General features: G+C 34.5%; 2 protein-coding genes across 3 annotated transcripts; both read left to right on the top strand.

Moving 5' to 3' along the window:
- The first annotated feature begins 763 nt into the window (after positions 1–763).
- Positions 764–6,001, top strand: LOC128156110 (neurogenic locus protein delta-like). Of its 2 annotated transcripts, XM_052818120.1 has the most exons (5): positions 770–1,110; positions 1,341–1,469; positions 2,849–2,956; positions 3,036–3,140; positions 5,823–6,001. In XM_052818120.1, exons 1-5 carry the CDS (start codon positions 900–902, stop codon positions 5,948–5,950), a joined length of 681 nt encoding a protein of 226 aa, XP_052674080.1. In that variant the 5' UTR covers positions 770–899; the 3' UTR covers positions 5,951–6,001. The 2 variants fall into 2 exon arrangements, with proteins under 2 accessions (XP_052674081.1, XP_052674080.1); XM_052818121.1 differs by lacking the exon at positions 1,341–1,469 and having other exon boundaries at positions 764–1,110.
- Positions 6,002–11,871: 5,870 nt separating this feature from the next.
- On the top strand, positions 11,872–22,266 carry LOC128193259 (transmembrane protein 272-like). The gene is made up of 4 exons (XM_052866610.1): positions 11,872–12,522; positions 14,785–14,959; positions 19,434–19,493; positions 21,609–22,266. Exons 1-4 carry the CDS (start codon positions 12,316–12,318, stop codon positions 22,025–22,027), a joined length of 861 nt encoding a protein of 286 aa, XP_052722570.1. The 5' UTR covers positions 11,872–12,315; the 3' UTR covers positions 22,028–22,266.
- The last annotated feature ends 73 nt before the right edge of the window (positions 22,267–22,339 follow it).

Below are 22,339 nucleotides of genomic sequence, written 5' to 3'. Positions count from 1 at the left end.
CTTACGATTTACGACCAAATTATTGAATGCTAATTAGTCACCAACTAATCAATGAATTATTCTTATGGCTGAAAAATATAATTATGGGAATTGAAATTTTTGTAAACAAATGGTTTTATGTCAATTTTGTTCTCTAAAGACCATCTTACAAGACAGTAAATATTTACGACTTTGTCGTAAGTTCTTTTGTAAAATGCAGTCCTGGGTCTTCCCTTTCGCGGCCTGTTTTCTACATTTCCACGCACCCTCCAACGCTGTAAAAACTCAGAAATTGTACACTTGTTTATGTTTAAACTTTCAGATATTTTTGACGCCCTGTGTCCACTTTCTATAAGTTCTATGATCACTTTTTAGTGTCGTCTGACATTTCATTACCGTGTTTTGCCATTTTGTAAACAAGCGGGAAGAGTAATAATAAAATTGAATTCGATACGGAAAATTCCGGAAATAAAAATTCGTAAGTGTTACTCTCCTAAAATCACAAAAAAGATAAGTGTGACATCGTTTTATTGTCTAAAACGTAACTTCGAAGTTTTGAAGCGACGCTAATTATTGGGCGCCATTAAAAAAATTGACTCATTTATGGCACTATGCTCTGTGTGTGTGTGTGTGTGTGTGTGTGTGTGTGTGTGTATATATATATATATATATATATATATATATATATATATATATATATATATATATATATATATATATATATATATATAAAACGACGAAACAGGTATGCACGTACAAGCGATCACCCATTACGTATTCCGTCAAATGTTGATTGGTCTCGGAGGTTTTGATGTAATTCGTTTAACCAACCACTTATATTGTTGACGCAAATTGAGTACATATATCTATACCAAGCACCCGTTCTTCGCTTGGTTCATTTAGGCCTTTCCCTGCAGATCATGAACATACCATTCGCGTGCCTGTTTAGTGTCACGCTTGCTCTGAGTGGGGGCTACTCGTTTGCTTCTGAGCACAGGGTATATGTAACCGATTGTGATAATGGAGAATGTTCGAGGAACTTGGTATGTGATCCAGAGGTAGACCGATGTTATTGTCCGGAGGGCACGGCACTCGGTCGCATTGACGATGGAGATTTTCCTTTTTGCCAAGGTACTTAAAAATATTACGGTAAATCCGATGGCCATTTCATTCCCCCGGCTATCAAGCAAAGAGGTTTTGTTAATTGTATATCAAATTTGTTTTCGAAACATACGCATTTACTTCTTTTTCTCTCTCCACCCACTCTCTCTTTTTTTCTCTCTCTCCGTCACGCCTAATTTCTTTCTGCATCGTTTGAGTGATATTTTCATGTTTATTTTTGCATTTTTGTATTCATTAAGTTGGCGCATGTGAGGTCTTAAGTAGAGAAGACGTATGCTTACCAAATGGAGTTTGTAATGCTAGAGCAGGATTCGTTTTTCAAGCCTTTTGTGATTGTAATGAGGGATATTTTGGACCAAGGTGCAATGGTACGCTTTTGAAATTAATTCATTGAAATGATACAAACCAAATATCTTTGAAAGTGATAGACTTTATCCTATTTACACGAACCAAATACATCATAAGCTTGTTTAGTAAAGGGAATCGTTTGGTTTCGTCCCCCAAATGATTAGGTTTAATTAACCGTACATAATGCATCGATTGTATAAACAAAACAAACTTCATAAATTTAAGTGAACACTGTCAGGTTTTATTTTGCATTTGCATATACATTTTGATATTTTGACTTTAAATATAGCGATATCAAAGACGTAAAACATACATGAAAAATCATACCCGCCTTGACATCGGGAGCGAATTTTAATTTGAGGCGAAATAACGCGGTACCCTTTTATGTCAAGTTTGTTTTGTTTAAAATTTATTTACATCATTTTCTCATTGTAAACAAATTATGTTCATCAACTTCTCATTGAAATGTGGGTTAATTGACGGGGAAAACCACTGCAATGTCTACAGTTATACACATTCTTAGCAGAACCATCGTTTAAAAGCGTACACAAAAATATAAAATCGGACCAAGCAGCTTTAATACATAATTTGTTTCTCTCTTATGAAGTCTATATTATCTTTTTTCCTTGTATGCGTGTAAAATATACAACAGTCAATATAATTAAAATAATCCCTTTTGGATGCCATTAATATTCAACATTAAAGGGGCATGGTCACAATTTTGGTCAAACAATTTTTTTTTCGATTTTAATGCTTACAATGCTTCAGTAAGGCATTTTTAATAGGCAACCAAAATGTGAGTGTCATTGTTGAGTTACAGAGCTTACAATTCTTCGCTATATATGTAAATAAAGCGTCTGTTTACATTTTGAATGCTGAAGTGAAAATTCCAGTTTTAGGCCTCAAATAAATGTGTTAATCGTTAGGAACTGTTTATTTATGTTTTAAATGAATAAGAAGATAGACAAATCAGCTTGAAAAAGATTTTTACTGATATATTGAACCTATGTAAACAACAACAGGGCACGGGCCTTGTTTACATGACGAAGAATTGTGAGCCCTGTATCTTGCTTAAAACTCATCCACTGGCACCCAAATTTCATTTGATCATTAGAAATGCATTCCCGAAGCATTGTAAATGATAAAAGACGAAAAATAAAATTTGACCAAAATAGTGACCATGCCCCTTTAAATTCTTATGTCAAAAATCAAAACTTTAAACTGCTAGATTAATTATATATTTCTTACAACGGTGTTTGTGCTACTAAATATTCGTCGTGTTTCCTCTCGATAAAATGCTCAAAAGAGATGTAAAGCAAGCAATTTCTTTTTATAAGCCACTAATATTTTGTATGCACTTAGTTTTATTTACCGAAATTATGTAATTTGTTATGACTAGATTTCTGTGATCAACATTCGGACTGCAATGGAGGAAAATGCATTGAGAGAGATGATGGAATAAAATTGTGTCAGTGTCCGCCGGGGATAGAGGGAAACCAGTGCCAAGGTGAGTTGTGTGTGTGTGTGTGTGTGTGTGTAAAGAAAAAACCAATTACAATATAAAAAATTGAGAACTATATTCCTAGGTTTATGTGAACAAGATTCGGATTGTAATGGCGGAACATGCGAGGAGATAGCTGATCAAAAAGTGTGCAAATGTCTGTCGGGAGTCAATTCTTACCTGTGTCAAGGTACATAAAGAAATCAGTCACGGCGTTCTATATCTTGTTTTATTTTACCTGTACATATAAATATTACAAACAATTTTCAGCTAGTATCATCATTTTGAGAATACGCTAAGAATTGTATTTAAAAGAATGTCAGAGTTTATATATGATCTATGACATTCAGTTTTGTAAAAGTAATCCACATTAAGAAAAATCATGTTTTTATTAGCTCACCGAGCTGAAAGCTCAAGTGAGCTATTCTGATCACATTTTGTCTGTCGTCCGTCTGTCTGTCTGTCTGTCCGTCCGTCCGTCTGTCCGTCTGTCCGTCTGTCTGTAAACTTTTCACATTTTCAACATCTTCTCAAGAACCACTGGGCCAATTTCAACCAAACTTGGCACAAAGCATCCTTAGCCTAAGGGGATTTAAATTTGTGAAAATTAAGGATCACGCCCTTGTGCAAAGGGAGATAATTAGGAATTTATGAAAATTTTCGAGAAATTTTCAAAAATCTTCTTCTCATGAACCTAGACCAGGAAAGCGAATTTGTGAAAATCATGACCCCCGGGGGTAGGGTGGGGCCACAATGGGGGGTCGAAGTTTTACATAGGAATATACAGAGTAAATCTTTGAAAATCTTCTTCTCATGAACCATAAGACCAGGAAAGCTGACACTTGTGTGGAAGCATCCTCAGGTAGTGTAAATTCTAATTTGTGAAAATCATGACCCCCGAGGGTAGGGTGGGGCCACAATGGGGGGTCGAAATTTAACATAGGAATATATAGAGTAAATCTTTAAAAATCTTCTTCTCATGAACCATAAGACAAGGAAAGCTGAAACTTGTGTGGAAGCATCCTCAGGTAGTGTAAATTCTAATTTGTGAAAATCATGACCCTTGAGGGTAGGGTGGGGCCACAATGGGGGGTCAAAGTTTTACATAGGAATATATAGAGTAAATCTTTAAAAATCTTCTTCTCCTGAACCATAAGACCAGGAAAGCTGAAACTTGTGTGGAAGCATCCTCAGGTAGTGTAAATTTACAGTTGTGAAAATCATGACCCCCGGGGGTAGGGTTGGGCCACAATGGGGTGTCGAAGTTTAACATAGGAATATATAAAGTAAATCTTTAAAAATCTTCCTTTCAGAAACTAATCAGCCAGGAAAGCTGAAACTTGTGTGGAAGCATCCTCAGGTAGTGTAAATTCATAGTTGTGAAATTCATGATCCCCAGGGGTAGGGTGGGGCCACAATGAGGTGTCGAAGTTTTATTACATAGGAATATATAGAGTAAATCTTTAAAAATCTTCTTCTCAGAAACTAATCAGCCAGGAAAGCTGACACTTGTGTGGAAGCATCCTCAGGTAGTGTAGATTCAAAGTTGTGAAAATCATGACCCCCGGGGGTAGGGTGGGGCCACAATGGGGGATCGAAGTTTTACATAGGAATATATAGAGTAAATCTTTAAAAATCTTTTTCTCAGAAACTAATCAGCCAGTAAAGCTGACACTTGTGTGGAAGCATCATCAGGTAGTGTAGATTCATAATTGTGAAAATCATGACCCCCGGGGGTAGGGTGGGGCCACAATGGAAGGTCAAAGTTTTACATAGGAATATATATGGTAAATCTTTAAAAATCTTCTTCTCAGAAACTAATCAGCTAGGAAAGCTAAAACTTGTGTGGAAGCGTCCTCAGGTAGTGTAAATTCAAAGTTGTGAAAATCATGATCCCCAGGGGTAGGGTGGGGCCACAATGGGGGTTCAAAGTTTAACAAAGGAATATAAATGGTAAATCTTTAAAAATCTTCTTCTCAGAAACTAATCAGCCAGATGATTCTTTATAATTGTTAAGACTTTGGCCCCAGGACAATTCTTTGGCCCCACAAGAAGGTTCAGAGTTTATGTACGTTTATATCCCATATATAAACAATTGTTAAGGATCTATTTGAGAACTGCAATACTCAACATATGATATGACTATAAAATCGTCCTGTTAGAAAAGGGACTAATGATTATAGACATAAGAATATCCAGGGGAAAATGGATTTTATTTATACGGGATCTACATGTATTATTGTACATTGTCCAGATAGTTTGTATTATGACTCCATTAAGCTGATTTAATCATACCTATTGTTCCTCAGGTGAGCGATGTGGCCCATGGGCCTCTTGTTATATTTGTTATGCATCGTGTCTTACTCCGGTTAAAATCAATCCAAAAAAAATCAACTGATTGATGTAATAGAATATGAAGAATGACCAAAGGTCAAATAAATGTACATACGTAACATATTTTGATGTTTTACACTATTTAACAATGGTGTTAAAGGGATTTTTGCAAAATGAATTTAAAATGACAATTTCCTTTATATTCCTATAATAAATACATATGTATTTTGAGATAGTCCCTAAGAAGAACCAGGAGACAAATTTCCTTTAACTTCGCAAATATACTAGAATTGATGTATATGACCAATGTTACTAAAATAAAGAGTTTTACTATTGTAGTATAACAAATCTTCCAAAAGCAACCCCCCACCTCAATCGGTCTCCTTGACACACCCACATACTTCTTTATTTGAATGATTATAAGAAATAGATAATATGATAATGCATTTTTGTGTTTAGTAAAAATGATAACACTTGCAATCATTGGGAAAAGACCATCAAACACTTTAAATCTCGTATTATTGCTTGGTTATAACAGGTACATCCACTACAACAGTGAAATACAATCCTCGATTGCGACTCCTAGCGGCCGTGGGAGGAGGTGTGGGGGCGCTGCTGTTGATTGCTGCACTCGGCGCGTCCTCGCTGTCACCCTCAGCCTTTTAATAGGTTCTCAACAAGTTTTGGTGTTTTGATTAAATAAAATCATAAATTGAACTGGCTATTTTATTTGCTTTAGTTTCTTTTCGTTTAAAGAGAGTTATTTTCCGATGTAATTTTGAACACGTTCAAAGAAGATTGGTTCGTTTAATAAAATACTTTAATGGCCAAACCATTTGAATTTACCCGATTTGATTAAAATATTAAAAGCAAGTTTAAAAAATCATCAGGATATGAACTTGGTTGGTCACGTTATTAAATTCTGTGAAGCCCAAAGGGCTTCTAAAGAGATTTGATCTATACCATCCAAGTTCATATCCTGGTGAACTTTATATTTACAATTGAAATTTACAGTTATTATATGTACACAAATCTAGGGGTATTTATGCCATTACGCCGGTTGCCATTTCAGTGAAGCATTGAATATAAAATAAACACAGGAACTTTATAAATTTCATGGCATGTCAGCTTTTGTCGAATTCCAAAGACAGGATTTCAAGGTCAGGCCTTGATCTGTGACGCAGTCACATCTGTAGTTTTTAAAGTCACAGCGCGGGTGTTCAAAAGAGAGAAAGCATACTATAACTTGTAAGTATCATTCGGCTTAAAAAAAAAAAATAGAAAACCTCCAACAGAAAACATTGCAGAAGATAGAGCATTCATAAATTGTCCACCAGCTGTAGCCAATGTTGATTTAACGAAGCCATTTATAGTTTAAACCGTCAGTAGTCCCTGTTACAGAGCTGTTATATATAAGAAAGACATTGGAATAGAGAGGGTTGTTGACTATGCAATTAGGGGGTTAAGACCGACAGAGCGAAAATATCCTGCTCGCGAATTTGAACTCTTAGTAGTAACCTGGGCCATTCTATATAAATCCCAGGATTAAGTATTAATAAGTATAAATTATGAAATACGAATCAGTCTAATGCTGTAGACAGATCATGACAAAATTCCGCTTACGAATGTAGACTAGATGCAACTAGTCAACGAATGGTTTCCGCTCCTATAAATTACATTTTCCAACGGACCGATCGGATATTTTAAAACTCCCTCTCAAGAAAATCATCTGTCATTCAGCTATTTTAGATATTTCAGTACAACCTCTGTAAGATCTTCCGTTGGAAACGGAATACCTTAATCATCAATAGGATTTGGTGTAAAAATTCATTTCTAAATGGAAGAAATGTGTTTAGACTGTTTTGCCGAATAGTTTTAAAGATGTAGATCTTCAGGATTACTCAAAGAAGAAAATCATTAAAAAAACTGTAAAGTAGTAAAAGCAAATAGCGTAATGGCCAAGGAATGATATGACAGATAGTGTCGAAAGATGCATGATAATGCGCAAAATACCCATCAGACAGAGATAAAACAGGTATCCATCTCCTTATTCTAAAATATTAGATAACCTTTGTATTCACATTTTGTTGTACTCTTGTGTTCTCCAGGTAGGATAGAGAACAAAAACTGGGAGAAAGTCATCAAGGAGATTGGATTGATACATGTTGTTGATATTTGTTGAAATGAAGACCACCAGTAACTTTATATCATCGGGAAAGCCGTGTATTTGTTAAACAGTTTAAGCAATGTCTAATCTAAAAGAAATGTTCAGTATTTTAAAGCAATGAAAAATGAAGCTAAACATCTTGTCTCATCTTAGTGCATGATTATCATTACAGTTTTATAATAATGAATCTACTGAATATTAATCTCGTTCTCTAACTTTTCTTTACAAAAATTTAGATTATTGATAATCAAAATTTAGTTTTCATGTACATATTTTGATTATCAATAATCTAAATTTTTGTAAAGGACATAACATTGACACTTGTTGGTAGACGGACTTTTATAAATTATAAATTAAGGTAGAAAAAGCTAAGAACCACCATTCCAGTGTAGAGAACCTCCCGGTCCCAGGTGTATTGACACATAAACAATGTTAACAGTTTATGTTAATAATGCGGATAAAACATTAAAAGAACAAATTTTGATTATAGTTCATGGGAATTAGTTTAATACATACAACTCAAGTCACACGATTTCATTTTTATTGTAGTAGGGGGAAAACGTTATGCACGTGTGCTAAAAACAGAAAACTACCACAAAAATCCATCAACTAACAAAAATTCTATAACATTTATTGAACTGTCATCACACTGTAAGAAGAACGTGTTATATTTGCTGTAATGACATGTGCTGCTGACGAAAATGGTTTGACCTTCAGAGTAATTTTATTCCAACTAAAATGATATTTTAAAGAAAGAAAGAAAAATGAATGACTGAATTTGTCAGTGTAGCCGACGAGAACTGAGTGGGTGAACTAGAAATGAAAAGTTAGTTGCACTAGTTTATTCACTAATAGCATCAGAAAATTACTAGTTAAAAATTTTCAGTGTTAGATACAAATATAACATCAACATTGGTTTATCTATTACGAAAAAGAATTCCTTTTGTTACTCTTCCTATTTGTATGTCTTTTTGCCGATTCTATCAATTGGAAATCCTGCAAATTTTCGAAACATAATTTTCGCGCGGGTTTGAAGACATCTTCTGACAACAACGAATTGAGATATATATAGTTTCACAAATCGGCTGTCGCTGAGCTGTCGATTTGTTAGGGTTTTATCAGTTTGACTAATAGATAATGTTCACAATATCCAAAAAAAATCGGTTATGATTGAAATCAAATGAGAACATTCACATGTCAATAATGAATAAATAAATACTCTTCCATGAAACTGATAACTAGGTGTCTTGTAAGTAAGGAAAATTCCACATCATGATCTTGTATTTTGGCATGTATTAACAGCGGTTGTATAATCTGTATTTTGCTAAAATTTGCTCAAATTTCCATTTAGAAAAAAAAAGGGGAAAAAATATTAAATAACTGATGGTAATAAAATTATGAAAATACATAAACATTAGTATTTATATCTATTATATGCATGTAAATAACAAAGTTACAATCGATAAAGTTAATAATGATAATCATATGCTTACAAAAGCATGAGATCCACAGAATAAAACGGCATTAACCATGTAGGTGCGTTTCTTGTGTCGCTGTCACATTGACTGTTGTCTTTGTAACCCAAATAGATTATGACAAAAAAAAGTCAGCATATCATCTGACAAGTGGTGGAAAACAATACTAACATATAACAACTGGTAGAAAACAATACCATCATATAACAAGTGGTGGAAAACAATACAACCATAAAACAAGTGGTGGAAAACAAAACCATTATAAAACAAGTTGTGGAAAACAAAACCATCATAAAACAAGTTGTGGAAAGCAATACCATCATAAAACAAGTTGTGGAAAGCAATACCAACATATAACAAGTGGTAGAAAACAATACCATCATATAACTAGTGGTGAAAAACAATACCATCATATAACAAGTGGTGGAAAACAATGCCATCATAAAACTAGTTATGGAAAACAATACCAACATATAACAAGTGGTAGAAAACAATACCATCATATATCAAGTGGTCGAAAACAATACCATCATATAACAAGTGGTGGGAAAAATACCATCATATAACAAGTGGTGGAAAACAATATCATCATATAACAAGAGGTGGAAAACAATACCATCATATAACAAGTGGTGGAAAACAATACCATCATATAACTAGTGGTGGAAAACAATACCATCATATAACTAGTGGTGAAAAACAATACCATCATATAACAAGTGGTGGAAAACAATACCATCATATAACTAGTGGTGGAAAACAATACCATCATATAACAAGTGGTGGAAAACAATACCATCATATAGCCAGAGGTGGAAAACAATACCATCATATAACAAGTGGTGGAAAACAATACCATCATATAACAAGTAGTGGAAAACAATACCATCATATAACAAGTGGTGGAAAACAATACCATCATATAACAAGTGGTGGAAAACAATACCATCATATAACAAGTGGTGGAAAACAATACCATCATATAACTAGTGGTGGAAAACAATGCCATCATATAACAAGTGGTGGAAAACAATGCCATCATATAACAAGTGGTGGAAACCAATGTCATCATATAACAAGTGGTGAAAAACAAAGCCATCATATCACAAGTGGTGGAAAACAATACCATCATATAAGTAGTGGTGGAAAACAATACCATCATATAACTAGTGGTGGAAAACAATACCACCATATAGCTAGTGGTGGAAAACAGTTTCATCAATATATAACCAGTGGTGGAAAACAATGCTATCATACAAGAGTTGGCTGAAAACACTGTCATCATACAAACATCGATGTACATACTTCATCGTGCAAACACCGGTAAAAAAACCCAAAGCCATCATAAAAGCAGTGGTGGAAAACATTGTCAACACACAATCAGTGGAAAACAACGCCATTATACAAACAGTGGTTGAAATCAACACCATCATACAAGCAGTTATGGAAAACATTGACATCATACAAGCAGTGTTGGAAAACAAAGCCATCATACACTCAATGTTGGATCGCCATCATACAAGCAGTGGTGAAAAAACGCCATTTTACAAGCAGTGGTGGAAATACATACAAGCAATGATGGAAAACAGCGCCATAATGCAAGCAGTGGTGGAAATCATTGCCGTCATACAAGCTATGGTATAGGTGATATAATATATATATACATGTACCTTATGAACATAATTATTCCTATGTTATAGTTGACTTATACATACTAATATTTATTGAATTGATTTGCAATTGGGATTGTGCACAAGTTCTATAACTTAGATCGCTTTCTCCCTATACAAATAAATGATACAATATCATCATTGTTTACACAACATTTAGAGGTCAATGAAATTTACATGACAAATTAAATTACATTTAGTTATGAACAATTGTGATTATAAAGGTGTACAGTGGAATTATATAATTGTAGATGTAACAATTCATCTAGCGTTCTTTCAAATGCCAGGAATCTGTAATGAAAACAAAAGCATGTAAATGAAAATTTACTTTGATGTAGATAATCAGTTTTCTCCCATTTCTACCTTATTACGCCGTTTGTTTATTAAAAGTATCATTTTGCTCTTTGGGCATGATTTGCAATTTCCCTCTCGCCGCGAAAAGCTCGTTTGATGGCTTCACTCCACACCATTGTAAGTTAAATCTACGTTTTACATTTACTGCAGGGTTCTAGATTAAAAAGGTGTCCCAGAAGTATGCAAAAATTATCAGGAACATCAAACACTTTGGGGTCTATAATTGCTCAAGCAGAGACAAAATATATAATTAATTCATCTGTATCGACACTTCCATTAATTTTCATATTCCAGTGGATAAAAAATTGCAGTTAGAAAAGACACCTAGCTGATTTTTCTGGGATCGATAGCGAGATCAGAGTGTGTTGACAGTTGACATTACGTCCTTGCTGCGGCACGTATCTGTAACTTTTAATTGTTCCCTTCTCCACGTATCTGTAACTTTTAATTGTTCCCTTCTCCAAATATGTACAGTCTTTGTACTCAGTTGTGTTTTTTAATATTTATCTCATTGTCATTTTTAATTTGGTGGTGGTGGGAGGGGGGGGGGGGGTAAATGTCAAAATGATGTTAGTGAAACCTCATAATTACATACTTTTCCAGTGTTTTAATATTGCTTAATATCCCAATGATCTGTGCCTACCCCCCCCCCCCCCCCCCCCCCAACCACCAAATTAAAAAACCCACTGATAAGCTAGATATATCTATGTACATGTTGTTGTTAATGAAGAATCGAACGGACTTGTCACCCGGGATTTTTTAAAAATGTTTTTTTTTATCAGTCATGTTAATATAATTGTCTTAAGATGATCAGAACGTGGGTCTAAAACCTTTTATAAAATTACCGCGTGGAGTAGCTGTATAGATTGCTAACGAGATCTCCACTATCCTCTCCCTTTTTCACAACATGAACGCCAGTCTTACTTCTTTTCATCAATTAATCCGTATGGAATGGTGGAATTTCCTCGCTGAAAGATCTTTAAGGCTCTTCTAACGTCTACAAGAGGACGCTACACTGGAGGAAATCAACAAATACCAAAATGTAAAAAACAAAACCAAAGACAGTGTAATGGTCAGTTTTGCGACATTTAAGGATTACCTGTTATTGATTTCTTGGTGAAACTGACACAGAGCGTTGTAGTGTTTAGATATATAAACAGTGCTTAGAAAAATGTCACAATTCACAGGACTGGTGACAGGGCGACAGCGGATAGAGGGCGACTCTTCGGAAACAAATTCTGTACATTGTGACGATTTGTATCAGTTTGTTCTTATATCATGGCGGATTGAAGAAATTTTCTAAAAGACAATTACTTTGATATCAGACAGTGAAGGACATACTAGTAATTAACTGCGACTAAAAAGATGTCGCTACTCACCCGCCAAGGCACAATGGTCCGGAAAAACCGGAACTCGATCAAGAGGTCAATCCGCCGGAAGCCCAACCCCACAAAAAGGGAGACAGGCGGACCCTCGGCGACCTCTCAGTCTACGGGTACCCAATCAACCGTGCCCGGGGTCCACAGGGAATATCGGCCCTCCCCCGCCAGGAGTGTTGCTAGCACAGTGGTGGTAGGTCGAACTCTTGCTTTACCTTTTGTAGACTTCATAAACCGGCACCAATTTTCCGTAGACGAATTTAACTGGTTGTGAAGATGCATGTTCACTAAAGTTAAGAGTTGTGTAAAAATGTCTGTATAGCTGCTAAAGGAGGTCGAGTTTCTTTAATTATCTATTTTTCGTGGATGTGATATCAAAAATCAAGATTGAATAGTAGAGGAAATTATGCAATGTTAATAAGATTAGGCTAAGGTTCAACCATGGAGATAAAATGAATGAAATTATATAGGCATAGTTTTTAGCGGTAACGATAATTATTACTTACTGGGTTTGTTAGTTTATACACGGTTACCTGGTCGTCAAACTTTAAAGAAGGCCAAGCAAAATTACAACCCGACACATTCCTGTAGACCGTCAGTAACAAACCTAATATAAGTATTTTTTCTTTAGAACCTTTTTATATTTATAAAATATGAGGAAGAAATGCAATGAAAACACCATTACGTGGGCAGTACTGACGTCTAAGTTTGGTCACTTTTTTAATCGTTTTATATTTAATTGAGTTGTAACATTACTTTATAAGGTGAAATTTTTAACTGTGGTCTAATACTAATACTTTTAGTCTTTAATTACTAATACTTTTAGTCTTTAATTGAATGGAATGTTCAATTAACAGAGGCGCTTTTGCCGCTAGAATAATTGCACTGATTTTGCTGATGATTTATGCATATATGGATAAATGGACAAGGAAAGTTGGAGGTAAATTATCTCCCCTTCTAATCCCTCGGGTAGTGACACTTTTTGTTAATGGTTTTCTGGTGTTCAAGGGGGGCCTTATCTGGTAAAATGGAATTCTCTTACAACAGGTAATGATGTTTAAGTGGCCTTTTTGCCATGATTGAGTTATATAATTAAGGTCGGGTATGTACTAAACGCAATATGTGTTTCTGGCTGTTGTAAACGAGTACTGGATGAGGCGGGGATCATTGGTGTTATAAACTGTGTTATATAAAAACATGAACGTAATAAAAGGGATCCTTGAGATGCTTTAAACTGAAAAATGTTAGATTTTTTGTTAACATCAAGTTTCTAATAGTTCTCTCTATTTCAGTACACATATTAACTTTCTCGTATTAGCTACTTCTGAAAAAAAATTTAAAACTGCAAGTTTGATCGAAAACTATTTTGCTCCTGAAACTAGTCTGCTTAAAACTATCACCAGTATTATCTTGATTTATATTTCATCTGTGACAAATATTTGGAAAAGGAGCTTCTGCACACTGATAAGAAATCTTTTAAACTTGTGAGAAAATCATATCGGGTGAGGGTGCATTGTAAAAATGATTAGTTAATTAATAGGAGATAATTTAGTCATTGTATTACTGGATTATAATATTACATCCTTTGTAGTAATCAGTGCAAAGATGGACAAGATAGTGTAGGATTCATGAAGAAAAAAAGGCCAATCATAGTTATAATCCTGGGTGTATTTTGTTTTAAAACTAAATAGAAAATGTTTATTATTAATGGTTTTCTTAAGTTTGTTTGTTTAAAATGGCTTCGTAAGCTTGTCTTAATGTCATTAGGGGCCTATGTGATTGAAGCTTAAATAAATTAAGTTTAAGTTGATGAACGTTTATCATTGAAACTGTAAACAAAGTCAGGAAAGAAATTTGACAACACACATATAAGTATACTAAGTACTCGGATCACACTCATGCAACAGCAAAAGTTCTATTGGCGAAAAAGATATTTTAACCAGCAATGCTAACTGTTAATGAATGGAGGCACTAGATAATTGGACAAAGGTTTGCAATGAATCTTACTTTCCTTGGTGTAATTATGTACACTGCTGTCACACTGCACTGTTTAAAATTACCGTTTCTGAGATTTCTGTTGACAATTATTTCCAAAGCTAAGAGGATTTTGTCATCAAAAATTCAATATATTAACGTTAAGAAGCTAGAGTCCAAAGAAAAATCTGCCAAATTGCATCTTGTGTTGGGGGTAATGCTACTGAGCTTGAATGAATTATGATCTTTTTCACAGCATTATCAAACTTTAGTTGTATAATTTACTTCAAGTATTACATAATGGGAAGTTTTTAATATTTTTCTTGCATAGCATTGTCAAGGATATGTTTAAGAAAAAAACAAAAACGAATCAGGTTTTAATTAATTAGTTATAATAATTCGAAATATCTCTCTCTCTCTCTCTCTCTCTCTCTCTCTCTCTCTCTCTGAGACCGTCAATCGTGTGTTTTGATTTTTGCAGTCATTTGACGATGAACGACGTTTATGGAACACCTCCGTTGATTGGCGGACAGGAAGAGGTCAGGAGGTTGATACTTTGTACAATTCCTTACTCCTTCAGTTGAGAGAAGCAAGTCATGACTCCAACAACACCTGTCAATTTCTTTCACGTGGCAAGGACATAATCTGCCATACAGGTAATCAAATTCACAAACTTTACAATTAAAACGATATCCCCGGATGATTCACACTCTCTCCACTCTTTATCAGCCACACAGACATGCAACAATCTACACAAGTTTCTAATGCACAAAGAATACATATATACACCAATCGCACTCAGCATCCCTTTTCAACATACTAGTTTTTCAGACATATAATGGGGGAAGAGGGGATCCATTGCAAAAGATCATTTTGAGAGAAAATATAATGAATTTTAGTATTATAGACAAAAACGCAAAGGATTTTTTTTTCCATTTTAATTGTTTATATACCATATATTTGACCCTTAGAGCACGAACTGAAATCTACTTTTTCTATATCAGTATTACTTTTGAAATAATTTCAATAATTTATTGAGATATCTGGTGTGGGGTTGCAAGCACTCTAATGTTGTAAATTTTGAATTTATCGTGTGGCGATAAATACAAAACTTACGACATGACAACTTCAAAAATTACAACACAAGAGCCCAAATACCAGACAGAAGAATAAATGTTGATATAAAATTTACCGAGAAGAAACAAGAATATTCATAGTATTATTTTCACCACTATTAAGTCTTCTCTCAATGTATGGTTTTGAGGCCCGATCCTTATTATTTTTATTACATAATACCCTACATGTATGTCTGACTCAACCCGTGTGTACATTGGTTCATGTCTCGTCTTGATAGGAGATGTTAATGTACCATAAACGTTTATGCTAGTTGCGGTTAACATGACAGGGAGGAAATCGTTTGAAAGATCGATCGGGTCAACAAACCGACATCTGGGGATCGGCCGGGACAACATATAGGAAAATGCATAGTAAAAAGTTTTTAAATGTAAAAATGTCGTCTTCAAATGAAAATGATAATTTAGAGAGAGAGAGAGAGAGAGAGAGAGAGAGAGAGAGAGAGAGAGAGATTGGCTACACATTATTTTACGTCCTTTTCAAAGTGACTAAATTTTCTTAGATGTACATCGTGAAGCATTTTCACTCTATATTAGCAATTATATAATAAACTATGGCTGCTTTACACATTACACAAATTTATTTCGAACTGAATTCTGAAAAGTTGTACCCGTAAACAACTGATTAGTTAATGAATTAACATGAACAAGCCCTTTCTCGTTATGATTGTACATATAGCTATAACTCTGGTTTTGTTCACCCACTTGTCAGATCATTATATAATTACAGATTTGACAGATAGTCAGAACCTTATTATTGACGAACAAACATACCCCGTCAGACATAATTATCCGACTTCTGTTAAATTCTTGTGACAAAAATGTATTATCACATCTGTAACGTATGTAGTCATAGGTGACTCATTAGAAATAAAACATCATCCTAAAGGTGTGAAAGAATCTACCCACTTTTTATTCTTTATATACATGTAATAGTCATCATCATATCAAACAAATAATGCGTTCATTAAAATAAACATACTGAACGCCTTCTCTCTCTCTCTCTCTCTCTCTCTCTCTCTCTCTCTCTCTCTCTCTCTCTCTCTCTCTCTCTCTCTCATCACAAACATTTCAATTGCATGCCGAAGAAAATACTTCAGAAGCTCCAAAATTTGTAATAGCTTTAAATAACGTTGGTTAGTCAATATCCAGCAGTGCGGAGATGCACAGTGTCGGATATCTATCGTAAGCTTCCATTGAGGAGAATTCAGTTTGCTATCAATTTGAAGTGGTAATGCTAGATTACAGGTTTTTTTTTTTCTCCGAGGCTTAATGAAATCCCTCTATATTTTTGTGGTATTACTTGAATGGAGTTTCCTAAATGAGCATTGTTTTGCCTTCGAGGAACACGTTCTAGATTACAAAGCACGAACGGCTGTGATCCCTAATGCTGCTCTTATATGGCAAGGAACTCGTCTCGGCTTCCTGGAAGATGTCGGCTTTTGTAAGGTTTTATTCTGAATAGGAGACGCGTTATTAATGGGTCTGAAACTTAGATTGCTGAAATATTGAACAATTATAAGCGAAGCTTTACAATCATGTTCATTAATTTATTGAAGATTATTTTCTAGAGCTCCCATCCGGAAATTTTCCAATGACAATTAAATACCAATAAGTAAAAAAAACAAACCCCACAACTAACCCCCAAAGAGCAAGCATACATGAAAGAAGAAAAGTGTGCTTTCTTTAGAAAAAATGATATTTTAATAAAGATTGCTGTTTTCACGACAACTTACGACATATAAACAATTTGCTGTTTTAAATTTTACGCGACGAGGATCATTCCAGGAGGCTGAGTGAAACCCATGCGTTTTACATGTGAAAATATATATATATCTATTTCATTATTTAAAATGTGCATTTTCTGATAATATGCGTACGACTATAAAATACAAACGGAGAAATAGCAAAATTGCCATGAATGATACACATGCCTTAATATTTTTTTACAAGAACTATAGTTGAAGACAAAATTTTATAATATCTATTGAAAATATTTGTTTTTCCTCGCTCTATTAACACCTGTTGCGTTCATAACCCCCCACACCCCCCCCCCCCCCCCCAAAAAAAAAAAAATAAAAAAAAAAATAAAAAAAAAACAACCCAAAAAAACCCCAATTACTATTATAAAGAAAAACTCAATTGCAAATATTTATAGAAACAACATTTTCTAATGTTTATGAAGCATGGACAGCAATTGGCACCGCTGGCACATTTGTATTCACAGTAATATGTCAACAAAGCAATGATAATGCCTGTTCTAGAACTTGATACAGAATATGGAATTCACAGTAATACAATTGTAGTATGTAGTATGATATTTGGTTTGTTAGTTTGGATACTTAATTAAGTGTATTCTTTCTTATTTATGATAAAGTCGATTCAGAGCTAATCTGTTATTCTGTTGCTACTACTGGGTTAACACCCTTTATCTTTTCAGCTCCCTCGTTCTGTTTTTCTTCAAATAGTAATATCAATGAGACAACACATGCTCATATTATTCCTTATGAGTACTGAAACTTGTCAAACACGATAAAAGACTTTAGAATTAGTTGATTGACGCAGAAAAGAAGTTGGTAGATGTGTAATTTTTCTAGTAGTTTATGTCCTGGGTCGATTCCAAATATGGAATTCGTATTGTCGGGGTGAAAATTTAATTAAGTCTGTGCATTTTACGTTTTTTTTTCTGATAGTGTATTATGTCGTTGTTTGTTCGAAAATAGAACAGTGACTTGGCGCTGACGTAAGAAATAACGAACGTTTTCAGGACGATACAAGCGGACTAGCTCCAGTCTGCTTGCTTTACTACCGCCATTAAAACCATCATTGCTAAGAGCCGGTAGAGGGCGGTCGTTAAAGGTTATCACATGGGGAGAGTTTATTATCGCCACTGCCATTAAATTCTAATGCAGGAACAATTACTTTATGGAAGAAATATAAGGAAGTGTATGGTTTGTTTGAATATGGTAGAGACCTAAGTACCGCGTTTGTACATTGTTGTAGCTTAATGAAATCCTTTAGGAATCTCTGTACCGTGAACTCATCTGGGAGATTTTTACACAGAATTATGAATAATTAGCCTGCAGTTTGATATTGTAAAAAGCACGACAAATTACTATTTGCATCGATTTATTTTAACTTTTTAAATTCCAAATTTATTCAAATATCAAATTCACGCATATTTCTTACAATTTAAATATCAATTTATAAATCAATTTAATATGTATGGATGCTTCACACCAAATGAATTAATTTTCCCCAAGTCTTAATCAAATTTATATGCACAAATATTCATTACATTAATTAAATATGCAAAAACAATTATACAGGTGGTAACAATCAATAGCACATTCATCAACATTTAATTTTATTGTCAATATTAGCAAGTATGATAGGTTTGACAGAAACAAAAAGGCTATCAGTGAAATCAGCGCCATAACATACTGACGATACATACAAGTAATGATCCATATTTACTATCCCTCTTACCCCCCCCCCCCCCCCATTGCCCCTAAAAACCCTTTAATCAAATCTATCACTTGAGTCCCTTCCCTGTGATTTTTTATGTACTTTGGGGGGGGGGGGGGGGGGGTACGGTCATCTGTACATTTGAGGACCAAAATGTAACTCTTTCTAGAACTGCATTGTTTCTGCCAAAAACTGTTGTCAAAAGATAGAAAGCAATAAATACGAGGTTTTACCTGTTGTTTTGCTTGCCAACTAGGCATACTAGAACAGAGCAATGCCTTTTATAATCACTTTGAACTGCGCAACTGCAGACTTAATTAAACAAGAAAACAAAACAAAAAAAGCTCTTAAGAAAAATATAACTTCTTTATCAATGTATTCAAGGTTATGTATTATAATGTGTTTTCAAACTGATTTTGTAGAGATGCGTGAATGATGACAAACAAAAATTTTAAAAAGTCATTCCCCACCATTTCAAGCGATCCATTTAATTCCCATAATTCCATGTTTCCTGCTGTTCTCGTTGTAGTGTTCGTGACGGTACTGGTGGGCGTGTCTATGACTCTTCCAATCGCCATGATATTTATTGGTAAGTTACTTTTCTATATGTCAGAGAAATCGGAACTCCAATGAAAGGGAAGTAAGGCAGAGATGATCAATGTATAGTTATGGTGTCCAAAATGTAGGTACATGTAAGTGTACATGTATTTCAGAATTCCTTTTGCCTAACTCTGTGTTGTACATGTATCCGAATTCAGAATTCCTTTTGACTTAGTCCGGATTCGTACATGTATACATAGATATGTATTTCAGAATTCGGGTGTACATGTTCATTTCAGACTTCGTTTTCTCTATCTCCAATGTTGTTGTTTTGGTTTTTTTTTAACAAAAAAAAATATCATTCATTTAGTTGCATTATCATTTGTCTTTAATTGGCTTAGTAAAACACGAGTGTATCTGATATCTGTGTCTCATGGTCAACATTGTGAAAAAAATTAAAATAACACCCAATGCTTTTGACGACTTCGACCTCAATAAGATTTTTTTAGCTCTCAAACAGAGTCGACACAGGATCTGTCACATGTACCTACCAGATCACTGCCGCCGAGGGCACCGTTTTGGGTTGTTTTTGTTGTTGTTTTTCTTTTCTTTTTCTTTTTTTTTTCTTTTTTTTTTTTGGGGGGGGGGGGGTTTTCGAGCAACTTTTCTTATTTGATATTATTTTAGCCAAGACTATATTAAAAGATATTTCATTCACAATATTGTTTTGATATCACTGTTTTTTATGAGCACCGAAAACTTGATATTATTAATTAAAGACGTGTTTACTTTTGGCAGCATCGCGGCTGAGTATAATAATTAGAATTAGACTGACAATGAGGCCTGCCCTCACGCATCTTATTGACTACAAGAAGGTATTAATGACTATCTGAAGTTGTCTTTGTTATCTAAAGAACATCATTACCGCCACAAACACAGAGGTAAACCTCTCGAGATCTCTGTAACGATCGCTCCAAGCCAGACACCAAAGCTTGCCTAAAGGGCTTCCTCAAACCGGCAATGTTAAGATTTGTTCATATGTACAAATCATTTGAGTAAACTTTTGACCCCCATCCTCCTCTTTCTCTCTACATCCTAGAGTTTGGGAAGTTTGCAGATCTACCCTCCCTACTTCCGGTTCCATTCTCTCGGTTCTGCGTTTAATTATGGCGACTAACCTAGCTTTTACTAATACCTCATTTGAATCACCTCGTCCCAACTAGGAAGGGTTATTTTATGAAAATGGCCAAGAGTAATCCAAATAACTTCTTTCCGCGGCGATTTGTGTAAGGTCGGGTTGCTTTATTTTGTACTGCATACTTTTCCTTACTTCTTGTATTTGTTGAGCACTTGGAATTAAAGGACACCTATACTAGCTGTTGTCTTACACATTCCAAGACTGAAATCATAAATTAATTCATATTCCCATTTAATCATAAGAAAAACTACATCATTACCATTAATGTTGTTCCTATCCTTTTCCTCGCGACAATATATGACAAGACCATGCAATTTTTTTTTTAGATAAGCAGAATCTATTGTAATGCTAGATGAGAGTATATTGCCTCACATGTTTTTTTTTACAATCTTAAACATGCCATTGTTATAATAGTGTTTGGTCTTTTATCTTCTATAGTTAACTGTTTCTATCAAATCATTCATATGTACTGAATTGTAATGTAAGCAAGAAACAGGAACACGCATCGTTTTTGAAAAAAAAAGTGGGGGGGGGGGGGGGGGGAGGTAACATTACCCCAATTATATATTATCTATAAAATCCAATCTGATAAAATGGTATTTTATCAGATTTTTTCCTATATGAAATTTTAATATTTACATTATTTTTTAATTTTTTTAATTCATACCTTTTCAAACTTTGCACACAATGTGAGTAAAAAAAAATTATTGATATTGTCAGTCAAAAGTTACTTAAAACAAAGAACCAATTCTTCACCACGTGGTTTATGATAGTCTGGCGACAGTCCGTGCATTAATGACGAAATAGTGCAAGCTCAGTAGACTTCAAATTTACAAAACTATCCCTTTTATAAGCATTATATCTCAATTAAAGTGAATTCAAACGATATATCAGAAGTATGACTCCGTTTATTCTGTCCAAGATCTTGTTATTATTGTATAATAAAATCAGAGACATCTATTTCAGGCGTCAAATATATAAATGACTGTCCAATTCAGAGCAGTGTCCCAGTGTATCTACTAGTGGGCGGATGCTGTGGGGTTCTGAGGATACTGGCTACAATGTGGCGGAACTTACAGTATAGACGGCAGCTCGATTCCTACAACGATTCTTACGTCCACGAAGGTCTTTACGTCTCACAAACTTACAGATTAATGAACGTCTTTCTGACTCTGTTTCTGATTGGTTGGCTAGTAGCCGGAAGTCACTGGGTGTTCGGTGTATGGGAGCCGCCATATTCTCAGCCTCTCCATGAGCCAAGTAATTGGTGCGATAGAACTGTGTACAGATTCGCTGTATATCAAATTGTCGGATCATATGGCTTCATTTTACTCGTAGTCTTTGTTTGTTGTTTTTTGACAATCTATTATAAAGCATGCAGTTGATAATTTCCAATTTTTGTAATGTTTCAGCTCAAATAAATGTAAAAAAAAAAAATCCTTCTTTCCAGAATTACCCACTTGATAACATATCTTTTTTATTCGACGTCGTTTTAATTTCTTATATTATTTTCATTTTACAAGAGCAAGTTTCGTCGGAAACGCATTCACTATGAACCTTGCGTTTATACGCATACAGACAAATTTTGTGATTTTTGGTTTCAATAGAAGTGCATGTAACTGCTTATTGTTTTTTTTTCTAAATACAATGATGAAAGTACTAACTCTGTGTATTTAACAATGCTACAAGTAGACAAC

The sequence above is a fragment of the Crassostrea angulata genome, chromosome 7 (genome assembly GCF_025612915.1).
Source record: "Crassostrea angulata isolate pt1a10 chromosome 7, ASM2561291v2, whole genome shotgun sequence".
In the NCBI taxonomy this organism is placed as follows: Eukaryota; Metazoa; Mollusca; class Bivalvia; order Ostreida; family Ostreidae; genus Magallana; species Magallana angulata.
The sequence above is the reverse complement of the archived record's forward strand: the minus strand, read 5'-3'. Positions and strand labels throughout refer to the sequence as shown.